This window comes from Echeneis naucrates, chromosome 12 (assembly GCF_900963305.1).
Source record: "Echeneis naucrates chromosome 12, fEcheNa1.1, whole genome shotgun sequence".
Taxonomy (NCBI): Eukaryota; Metazoa; Chordata; class Actinopteri; order Carangiformes; family Echeneidae; genus Echeneis; species Echeneis naucrates.
Genome location: NC_042522.1, coordinates 12,346,077 through 12,357,974, shown reverse-complemented (window position 1 = coordinate 12,357,974; position 11,898 = coordinate 12,346,077). Strand labels below are relative to the sequence as shown.

Sequence of the window (11,898 nt, the reverse complement as noted above, 5' to 3'; positions counted from 1 at the left end):
GTAGCTGAACTCAGCTCAGACAGATGACCATTAATTCACCTAAGTGTTGAATTCATAGCCTGGTGCTCCACTTAGGTGCCCTCCCAGGACAGCGTGCATGGGTGCACCTGTGCAGGTGAGACTGCCTTGCACCAAAGGGTGCTCGCCATTGGTGCACACCGCGCAAAGCGCCGCATACGATGCTCTTTGTCCCAGAAGCCCATTGTGCACAGCGGAGGAAACCCTGTGCCGCGAGCAGCCATCTTGGATAGACAGATCACACTTGAGCCAGGATAACCTGCAGACCTCATCTGAGCAGATCAAGAACACATCGCTCTGAAGATTTTTCCTCCTGGTAAGCGCTGAAAACGAGCACACCCCTGAACGCCCCTGCACACACATACATGCCTACGTTGTGTGTAATGAACGTAGAAACGCTGATATTTCCAGTGTGAGACCGCCGGAGCTGCTTTAGCCAGCCTGTGCTTCCCAAGAGTCAGCTAATTGGAAAGCTAACGAAGCTACACTTGCCTAATACCAGATTGTTTCTCGTTCAATGACAAGAATACGAGATATGCCCTATTGAAGTGGTAGATGTTGCTGTTGTGGACGAAGGGGGGACTTGCTCGGTGATGACTTCCTAAAGGGTGACAAGCCATCGGAGCTACGTATTTACCACTTGCTATAATCCAACCATCGCAGCTAGCTAGCGAACTAGCATGCTAAAGCCCTTCGCTAGCTGTCGTTAGTTTAGTCTCTGGCAGCTTTTGATAAATTATGCTGAGGCCAGTGCGTTGAGCTGACCTGGTTATTCTCATCACGTGATATTGGCTCGGTTCTCCGTGTGGGCGAAAGAAGACACCGACGCACATGTTGTGATTTATGTGATTTGTTGTCAAGATACATCCACTGATGCCATCAAGCACATAACACGAATGCAGCTAGCTGCAACTTAGCTGTCAAAAACGGCTAACGTAGGGCCGTGATATTTATTAGTCACGATCGACCAGCGAGCTGACCACTCAGATGTCAGGTTGCAGTTTTTCCTCAGCTCGGTCACATTTGGGTCCCTTTGTGTACAAACAAAGCGGCTAATCGACCGAACCGACGCTGTCATTTCGCCGGTTGTTGAGCTAAAGCTAACCTCCGTCGTCGGGGAGCAGGCGTGACGTTACAGAATCAAATGAAGGAGTAAACACGAGACACTCCTGCCCGGTTTGTTTGGATTTGTATCTGCCTTTAATTCATTTTCCCTCCATGAAAGCGTTGATTGTTCCGTTTTCATTTTCGATGAAGCCCTGCGCTGAAGTTCCGATGCTAATTCCCTAGCCATTATTATGTTAGCCTCCTCTCCGGCGTTATTTTCCCAGAAAACAGGCGTGCATGCTTTAAAAATAGATTTTGGCCACAGTGACAGCAATAATGTCTGAAGGTGTTGCACAGTTGGATAGATCCACCTCTTTCTGCCGTAAAATGCTGCATCACCTCTCTTTCTTGGGGCAGTGCTCTGCATATTTGCAGGCTTGAAGTGAAACAGCGTTACTTATTGTGCTGTTGTATTGATTTTCGAAATGTAAGTGTTATAACTCGTTGTAAATCCAATTTATATGCCCTGCTAGGCCTTTAATGTCAACGGTAATGTTGATTATGTTGTGGGGTTTTTGTTTTTTTTTTCTTTGAAAGGAGTCATATGATTTGAATAGTGGGCCTGAACATGATGGAGGCACCATGACTGTGTCAGGATTTCCTCATAGCCCAGATTTGAGATATACAAAAGTCATACACCCTGCTCTCTATGGGAGGTGGCTGTGGAGGAGCAAAAGCTTTGACAGTGTGTCTGTGGAGAAAGATTGAGTTAGTTCGGAAGTAACAGAAAAGTGCTGAGACTGCAGTCTGATCACATGGGCTTAACTTGCTTTCTCTTTGTTAAAACCTCATGTGGTTTGATTCTACATATTGAGCTCAAAGTTATTACAGCTGAGTCACGATGGGTTTGGGATACTCTGTTACGCTTTACCTTCCACACCACTGTAAACTGTCACATTGGGGATGAAGATGCCACATGAGGGTCATGTGACAGGAGGCAGCCAAGAAAAAAACCTTTAACGTTGCATCAGGTTTTTGAAGAATATTAATGGTGTGAATGACTGGTTTATGGTCCATGTTTCATTTTGAATCTTTGGAAACCTGATCTGTGTGTCTAAGCTGCCCAGTGAAATTTCTGTGATTTCCTTTGGTCATTTCAATGAAATTAGATATTGCAAATTGGTGCATATTGGTAAAATGATAATATCAGTGTCCATCCTTCACTTCACCAGAAAGTATTTAGTAATGTAACTAGGTTTTTGATTGCACATATACTTGTGCCAATATTGCATTGCTGTATTTTTTATTTATTTTTTATAGTTAGGTAGTATTTATCTAGGTAATGCAAGTAACAAACTCTAATAGAGTGGTTGTTGTTGTCAGCCTGACTAGTTTTCAAACGTCAGGTCAAGTTGCAGTTAGTGGAGGACTACAAGTGTGAGCCAAGTCTTTCCTAAAGCCACACACTAGAAAACATGCAGAGCTGTGCTGGCAGCCCTGCAAGTTGTTGACATAGTTTGAAATTCAGCAGCTTCTCTTCTAAAGTCATATTTTGCCAGGAAATGAGAAAAACGCATTTTTAGCTATTTAAATTTTTAATCTAGTTTATTTTTATATAAACTTTTACCTGGAGTCAATATGAATGTCAGCATTTGCCACCGTTTTAGTACCTGAGCCAACACTTTGACTGTAAAAAACATTTACAATATTGACCTGAATTAGCCTCAGCTCTGTAGCCTTGTCTCAGAACGAATTTGTGTCTCCAATCCTTTATATTGCGAGCTCCATTTTCTTCTGCTACTTAGTTTACTAATTTTATCAGCCTTTTCCATTCGCTTTTCTAAATTACTTTTCTTTTTCACTTGCTTGCTATATTTCAGTTGGTCCTCTGATTCTCTTATCACAGCCCTTCCCCATTTCTTCTGGTTGTGTCAGCTTTATCTGGCCAGTCAAGAATGGTCAGAAAGTATGAGCATACCACTAGCACTAGGCTCTAATGTGGCCCAGTGATTTCAGCTTCCAGGAACTGCTCTGACTGCAGCGTAGTTCTCATGGATGTTGAGATGAGAGTGCTGGTTTAAAGCACACTTTCTTTCCAGAGATGTAAAAATCATCAGGCTACCGAATTATTATTTTCTGTGTTGTTAAACTTGAATTATTTACCTCTTTACAGCAGTTACTTTGTAAAGAAGCACATCAGTATAAAATTATGAAGCAGCATTTATGTAGCACAACTTGAAAAAGATGTGATGTCAGGAAATTGACTGGTGAAAATTTCTAGAGCAGCTTCACTGATGTCATACATGACAAGATCATTTAATTACGAATAAATCTGAGCATGTTCCAGAAGAGCATCTTCCCTCAGCTGTCTAACCAGTGTATTTTTCTGAATTCACTTCATTTACCAGTAGAGGTGGTGATATTATGTGATTATTTTGATGGCCTTTCTTTGTCTATGTGCTGTAAGTGGAGTGCGAGCAATGAAGCGTCAGTGGATATCAGATAGGTGTCATGGCTATTTTTAGCTTCGAGCCTATGAGGCTGGAGGTGTTCTTGTTTAAATGGAAGTGCCGCACTGTTTACGTGTAGATTGAGTGTGTCTAGTGGCATCAAAGTAGCCAATGTCACAGTCGCACTGGAGATGGCAGGACAGTGTGGTTGGTGCTGTAGATTTGTGGCTGACTGACCACTGTGGAGCGTTCTTTACCCCTGTGCTAAAAATGATCCACAATCGTCTGCATGCCGAAATCTGTACTCTATTAATATTTCTACACCAGTCTCTTAAGGGAGGCTGTAGCTTTAGAGAGTATGTTTAATAAATACATGTCAAAGTGTTTGATTTAAAAAAATTTTAATTTAGACTAATGTTTGATGTGCAGGTTACTATGAAGCAAAGAAAAACAAACCCTGACTCCCAAGTAACTAGGCTGTAGTAGGACAGACTTGAATAATATTGTGAATATTCTAGTCAGAATAAAAAACACTTAATTAATCCCCAGGAGAAATTTGAACACTTGGGCTGCATGCGAAAGGCCGCATGAGTTTTTCTTTTTAACAGTTGACTATGAAGACAACTTTAGCTGCAGTGATCACAGCTTATACTGCGTGGGTATGTGGGCACAACAAGTCTGTGGATGAACAATCAGGTTGGATGACAACGATATGGAAGAATTTTATACACCAAACGCCAACCGGTTTGTCACTGGTCACAAGGCTGTTGTTTTCTGCTTTCTTTTCTGTAAGTAGAAATGTTAAGCGTGTGGGAAGTGCACTTACAGCACCTCCTTATTTTCTTCAGCTGAAAAAGTATTTGTGTTCTGGTTTTGATTTACAGTCTTTGATACTGTCTGCGACTTAAATGATAATGATAAACATATACGCACACCATGGGCAAGTTTAGAAGTTTCTGTTTTACCACTTGTGTGTATTGTTGATGGATCTGGCCTTCTCTGTCCACATTATGGTCTTATTGGTCATGTAGGATTATGGGTTTGGAGAACAACACTGACCCTTACATAACTAGTTTAATGCAAGCGTGTACAATACCGGTTTTATTTGCATCTTTGCCTCCTCAGATGAAGTTTTAGCCTATCCTCTACCATTGTAATATTTTTTTATTTTTATTTTTTTTGTAATTTTGACGTCCATTTGAGTAACTGCTATTTCCTTTCTGCTATTGTTCATAACTTATTCATTATGTTTTAATTGAAACAAATTTCTCCCTACACTTGAACAAAATAACTGCTTTAACCCCGCATGCAGAGTGACTGTAGTCTATGTTAATATAACAATGTTGTTGTTTTTTTTTTTTTGTAAGGTTGCAAAATAAAAGCTCCTTTTTAAAAATTGTAAGCCAAATTGAATTATTACCTGGAACTCCTTAAGTTGAAAACAAATTGTCCTTACTGACCATTTAAATGTCTCAATATCCTCTGTGTTTTTGTCTTTTACAGAGCCATAATGGCCACTGCACCGTACAACTACTCCTATATTTTCAAATACATCATTATTGGTAAGTGAACAATGCTGCAACAACCAGTGTCAAGTGTTTTTAAGCTATGTTGATGAGGATTTGGGAGCAAAGAAGAATCACCAAAAACCTACATTATAGTATATGTGATGACACCCTGCAGTCTGAGTGAATCTAACATATTGACATTTTCTTATTGTCTCATTTAAAGCACCAAATTTTAAGAAATGGACATGTGTTTTTGTCTGCTGAGGGGCAGTCACTTAAATATATGTTTCTGTGAAATTAACAAATACATTTACATTTGTCAGCGAAATCTTCTTACAAAGTTTTAATGCAATGGTAATATTTATATTTCTTAGCTTTCTTTCCAAAATCAATTGGCAGATGCTGCTTAGCATTTAACAGTCTAGGATCCATTTACTAATGTGTGAGGAGTTTTTTAATACCTCTCCTCTTTTGCCAATGTTGTCCATGCTTCAGTGACATGTTCCTTAACACGAGGCCTCAAAGTAAACGCATCACAGTTGTGACTTATAGATAGATTTATTACACACACCCACAGCTTTAGGCTATTTATCGTCCTCAAACACGACACCCTGCCTGAACACTTATGCAGTTGTTTGAATGAGGTTAAAAGAGCAGCCTGGAGGGTTAGTTGCTCACTTAACTTTTTGTTTCCACATTATTTCAACATGACCTGTTCATTTTCAAACTGCGAAGTTCTTATGATCATGTTCACCCAAACGCTACTTTTGATTGTTTTGGCTGAGTAAATAACGCTGTTTGGTGTTTCTCCGCATTTCCTTTTGTGAGAGTATCTCCTGAAAACACTTTGGGAATATTGGCACAATTTAAATGCCAAGATATGTCAAAGCCATTGATTTTGTTTGTTTCATCCGACACTCAGACAGAAGAATAAGAGCATTGTTGTCCTTATTATGTTGAGCTGCAAAATTGACAGATTCTTAGAGATTATGGATAATCCTTAAACAGGATTGAAGCACAGGAAAATGGTCATGAAAAAGCATTCATAAACTCAGTATGACACGGCACATTAAGGTCTTTTTCTCAGTCTCCCACTACTCCACATGAAATTTTAAGTATTGTCACTGATTGTCACAGGGGGGCTGCTGCGTCATGCATGGGGGCAACACTGCAGGCCTGAATAGAGAATTGTTTGGTTATTTCCTTGGCTGACCTGAGTTTTTCTCTCTCTCCCTCCACAGGGGACATGGGGGTGGGGAAGTCATGTTTGCTTCACCAGTTCACAGAAAAGAAATGTAAGTGCTGCCCTGATTTTTGACTCCTTTTCATATGTCTGTGTGCCTCAGTTTGCATGCTTGCCAGGTTCAACTAGAGCGCCAAGATCACTTTAGATTTCTTTGTATGGCGGCGGAAGTCAGTAGCAAAGAAGTCGAGTGTGAGCTCAGCAGTGAGACTCTTCTTCAGTGCGTGAGTCAGCTGCAGCCTCCCTTTAACATTCAGCTCTATTTTGTTTGGTGCTACTATGAACAAGCCAGATGCTGTGTTCTTTATTCACTCAGCCACGATCACATCCTGCACACACACACACACACACACACACACACACACACGGGTGATTTGAGAAAAGGTTTTCTGTGTTAGCTCTAACATCACACATTTTTCATTTTCTGGCTTTTGATTTTTTTTTAAATCTTCTGTGATTATAATGAATGTGGTTAATTATTGATGCACCTGCTGCTGGCTTATAATAGAGATGGTGTGTGTGTGTGGGTTGAGACTTGGTTTTAGGGCTATGATAAGGATTAGATTTGGGGGGGTCATTGAGGGGAAAATGGGCATGGAGGATGTGAAAAGCTAAGAACAGTGAGACTGATTTCCTCGATGTCTCTCCCCAGTCATGGCAGACTGCCCCCACACAATTGGTGTGGAGTTTGGTACAAGAATCATCGAGGTGAGTGGCCAGAAGATCAAGCTGCAGATTTGGGATACAGCAGGACAAGAACGCTTCAGGGCCGTCACCCGCTCCTACTACCGTGGAGCTGCAGGAGCACTCATGGTCTACGACATCACCAGGTAAAGGCGCGATCATTTTGTGTGGGTGCACATTAACTACATGGTCTCCATTTTACACCAGAACTTAGTGTGTGATAATTGCCTGCTCCATTCCACAAAAACAAAAGCATCTGACAACTGCAGCTCGTAGACTCCCTGAACAAACACGAACAGGTTTACGGCTTGCGTCCAACCTTCATGTACAAACTGTTAGATGGTATCAGCAGCGTGCCAAATAAACACAGTTCAACATGTGGAATGTCTGTCCGCACCACACCCAAAATACACGAAGGCCCCCTAGGGTCCCAGAAACAGTTTACTGGAAAAACTTTTATGATTTATCTTTTATTAGTGTGAATTTGGCTGACCGCAGCTTCAGCTGGTCTAAAAGGATAAGCCCAGGAGACTAAACACATAACTAATAATTCTTTAGCCGTGTCCTGTAATTAAAGGGTATGGCTTTAAAAACTGGATTTTGCATTTGAAATGTTCCCTGTGGTTCAACGTTTATAGGGGCCAGTCCTGTTAAGAGGGTATTTTGTTTCAGGGTGTTGCCCTTCTGCTAGAAAATTGCTGAAAAACATTGGACAACCAGTTTAGTTAAAAGGATTTATGCTCTCTAACCAGTTCTCCTGTTACTTTGCTGTATAAACTTGACAACTGTTGTTAGGGTTATTTGAAAATATGTGCCTGTAATGATTTATTGCTGCTGAAATATTAATGTATACAGTAGTAATCATGTATTAGTAACCCCCAGACGCTCTCCATAATGGTGGTGTCCCACTCCCTTATGAAGCAGCAGCCACCAACTCTTTTCTGGTCATGATGTTCTGTTATCATTCCACATGTCGCCATGGTAACCTTTGCTCTGTTGATGTCATGCAGGAGAAGCACATACAACCACCTCAGCAGCTGGCTGACTGATGCTAGAAACCTCACCAACCCCAATACTGTAAGAAATCATTATTGTCATCGCACACTAGAATTGCTCTGATATCTCTCTGCATATCAGCCTCACCCGTGCAGTTTCATGCCCGTGACATCCATCTCTCTATTTTTATTTTCCCAGTTCAACCCCTTTTTCACTTCCGTTGCTTTATTTCCTCTCTCCCTCACTGTTCCCTTTCCCTCGGATGGTTTGAAGCCATGGTGGCCTGTACCTCTCTTAAATTAGATTTCTTAGAAAATGAAGCCAGGATGATTGAGACCTAATCATATTTATTCAGCTCTGTGTTCCTTCAGAGACGTGGGCTTCTATAACATCCCACTTCCATTTCAAATCGAAAATTTCCACTTGTCTTATATAAAGGTGTCTTGTAAAAACATGTTTTCTTTTGCTTAACTAATGGATACATAAGACTGCAAAGTATCAATATTGTTTTAATGATGAACTTCACCTTCCAATCAGACTCGTCCAGTGCAGCCTGTTAGAAGTTTGTGTTGTTGTTTTTCCTTAACATCCATGTGGTGGCGCTGTTGTAGTTCAGTCATGGCACAATTGTCAACATTTGCATGTGATTTTCATAGTAGCTGTCCAGCTTCAGTTCATGCAGCGGTTGTCAGTGGAATAAAAACTGTGTAATGTCAAATTATTTAGTTTAGATGGCCAACAAAAAAGACAGTTCGATGTTTAATTTGTTGTATGTTATTGTTTTGGTTTTCCTCATTGTTGTGGATTCCCATTCAGTGTAAATGGTGTGGAAATTTTTTTCAACATGGGTGGCGCTTTATTGTGTTTTTTTGTTTGTTTGGTTGTGTTTTATTTTTTTTATTTTTTTTAAAGCATACGGCAGTTTAGTGGAGAAGAATCTCTCTGTCACAAGAAAGTTCATTAAACAAGTACATTACAGGTGTAATTGCATCACAGTTGCTGGGGGCGCCGAATGCTGCGTTTCTATGTGGCTGTCAGTCCCTTAGTGTGTTTACTGGTCTCTTAATAGACAAGTCACTGCTTTCACAGCTGACTTAGGAAGTCTGCTACACTGTGTCTGGCTCTCCTCTCTTAGACGTTCAGAAACCACATCTCTCTCTCTAACATCAGATTGTCTCACTCCTCCTGTTTGTGTTCAGGTGATCATTCTCATAGGAAACAAAGCAGACTTGGAGGCCCAGAGGGACGTCACGTACGAGGAAGCAAAGCAGTTTGCTGAGGAAAATGGTGAGCCAGACACACAACAGTGCTCATTTTAGGTGGAGGAAACTAATTAAATGTTAGCAAATATTGTTTTCTGCAATTGCATCATCCAAAAGTCCAACTGTTCCAGCCTCAATTTCAACAAAATAATCATCTGAAGAATCCCAACAAAATGTCCAAATATTTAGAAACTAAATAAGATTTAGCCTCACTGTTCTTTCCTGAATGTTTGTAATGAAAGCCCTTGTGGTTGATTTCTACAGAAAAAGGGGACGATTAACATCTGTTAACATCTGTTTATGTTACTGAGACATAAACTAAGTTAAGGTGACATTCGGAAAGATTCAGTGAGCCGAGATATTAATTGCAAGAGGGGGCAAATGAGGACTTGGTATTTGAAGTATGTGAGTTTGGAACAAAGTTTAACTGACATCATTGTGTCTGTTTTATGTTCTGCAGGTCTGTTGTTTCTCGAAGCTAGTGCAAAAACGTAAGTCTGCACAACTGCAGTGTCACTGCAGAAGACGAAATATCCCTTTGACTGCTTTCTCACACGGTTGTCTGTGCTCCCTGTTCAGAGGTGAAAACGTCGAAGACGCCTTCCTGGAAGCTGCTAAGAAGATCTACCAGAACATCCAAGATGGCAGCCTGGATCTGAATGCCGCAGAGTCAGGGGTCCAGCACAAGCCCTCAGCCCCTCAGGGTGGCCGGCTAACCAGCGAACCACAGCCCCAAAGGGAAGGCTGTGGCTGCTAATGACCAAGCAAACCCCCTTTGCCCTCTTTTTCTTTCCCTCCTTCTCTCTCTTCTTCTGTGTCCTTCCCACCCTCCCCAACCGACCCCCCCCCCCTTACCAACCATTCCTTCACCTCCGTATGTTCATCCACCCTCACTGCACCAGGATCTGCATGAGAGCAGGGCTGCAGAGGGAAAGAACGAGGGACGGATATTGGCTTGGACCAGACTGAGCTGGGCTGTGTGGACTACATCTCTCTCCTCCTCCTCCTCCTCTCTGCCTGTCTCCCTCTGTTGCTGTCTCACTCCCCCTCTTTAAACTGTCAGTGTGTTGTCATCCCATAATGCTCTTATTCTGCTCCCCACTGCTTCTCTTGCACCATTCAGTCTAGTCCCCTCCCTCCATCATAGTATCGTAGACACCAACACTCATTACACGGGTTACTGACAATTTAGATAGATGTAATATTCATACGATAATGATAAACAGACAGTTTTTTTATGTTTGGTTTTATAGCTATATATGACATGTAAACGCTGCATTAACTTTCATCCACCACCGATTCAGTTCTAAATGGATCAGATCTAAATTATTTTCTGAGTCTCCCAGCGCTTCTCCTGCATGGTTACAATCCTGCATTTTATCGAAACCTTTGGGTGCAAGAACTCGCCCGCGCTTCACGTTTGGGGGATCAGGCAGTGAAGGCAGAAAAATGGTGTGTCATAGAGAAGTATAGGTAGAAGCTCCTCAGTGTCAGAGAATGTGTAGCCCAGTGAGTGAGTTTCACCCCAGCTTGTGGCTTTTAATTCTATTCCCGTTGCTCGGCAAAAAGCAAATTCTTTAGCCAGATGTGGCCACACTGATATTCTCAGAAGAGAGAGGAAAACATTTAGAAAGGCAGAAATTGCCCTCAAATTCTTTGTGGGTTATTCCTCAGTCTCTCCTGTGAGATACCATAGGAAGGAATATTGGATGTTTTCCAGTTCGTCTGTTTGTGTGGGTCTGCTTTAAGAAATTGAATGGAGGTTTATTTTGACAAGTAAACAGTTTTTTTTTTTTTTTTTTTTTTTTTTTTGAAGATTAATTTACATCAGGTTTTTTTTTTTTTTTTTTTTTTTTTTTTTTTGCACCAGCTCTCCCTCTCCTCACCTGCCTGACCCCAAAACTCTCCCCCCAGTTCATATCAACAGATTCTGTCTTTACCAGCATTGTCTTTGTCATTGTTTGTTGCCTTATTATAATTAATATGTTATTACTCTTTAATCTTTGTGGTTTTGCTGCACTTGCTCCTCTCACTGCTGTTGGACTCAGCCTGATTCAATAATTTATCTCTTTTTAGGGTAATTATTACATTTTACTGGAGAATAATGTAAACACACAAGTGGTGGCTGTGTGAAAATAACTCAGTGGAGTATCAGCAGCATGGTCTGAAACTCACAATTTGACTAGCCAGATGTAGGAAAAATAAAAACCCTCTTAACTTCCAAGCGTAGCTGCACTGAAGAGCTGATCTGTTTATATGGACAGTTGGTCCTCTTACATAGTCCAACACCAAGCAGCATGCCCATTCCCCAAAATACATTAAAATGATCAAAATCAATTTTTTTAGTAAAATTCTGTATCATATTGATTCCCTGATTGGACAGCTGTATATATTGCTTCTTAACTATTGGTGATTACCTCGCTACTCGGGATTTAGAAATTTATTTGCTGGCTCTGCCAAGATCTGTACAGTCGATGTGCTAGTGGGTTGCCTGTAATTCATGCTTGGGAAAATTCTGTAACATAGTTTCTATTAATAAATGTATGTAAAGGACAGACACTTAAACAACCCCAACCACCCCATCTGCACACTACTGAACCTGCTGATTGGTTGAGAGGAGAGGAAGTGGATTGAGATGATGTGCAAAGTAGTATTTATGTCAGCAAACTTTGATTCCTGTCATTTCTGTA

The 11,898-nt window shown here is 41.1% G+C and overlaps 1 protein-coding gene across 1 annotated transcript; it reads left to right on the top strand.

Annotated features, from left to right (window-relative positions):
• Positions 1–203: 203 nt before the first annotated feature.
• On the top strand, positions 204–11,014 carry rab14l (RAB14, member RAS oncogene family, like). Its single transcript, XM_029515940.1, has 8 exons — positions 204–334; positions 5,019–5,077; positions 6,265–6,318; positions 6,919–7,096; positions 7,961–8,027; positions 9,146–9,233; positions 9,669–9,699; positions 9,788–11,014. Exons 2-8 carry the CDS (start codon positions 5,026–5,028, stop codon positions 9,963–9,965), a joined length of 648 nt encoding a protein of 215 aa, XP_029371800.1. The 5' UTR covers positions 204–334; positions 5,019–5,025; the 3' UTR covers positions 9,966–11,014.
• The last annotated feature ends 884 nt before the right edge of the window (positions 11,015–11,898 follow it).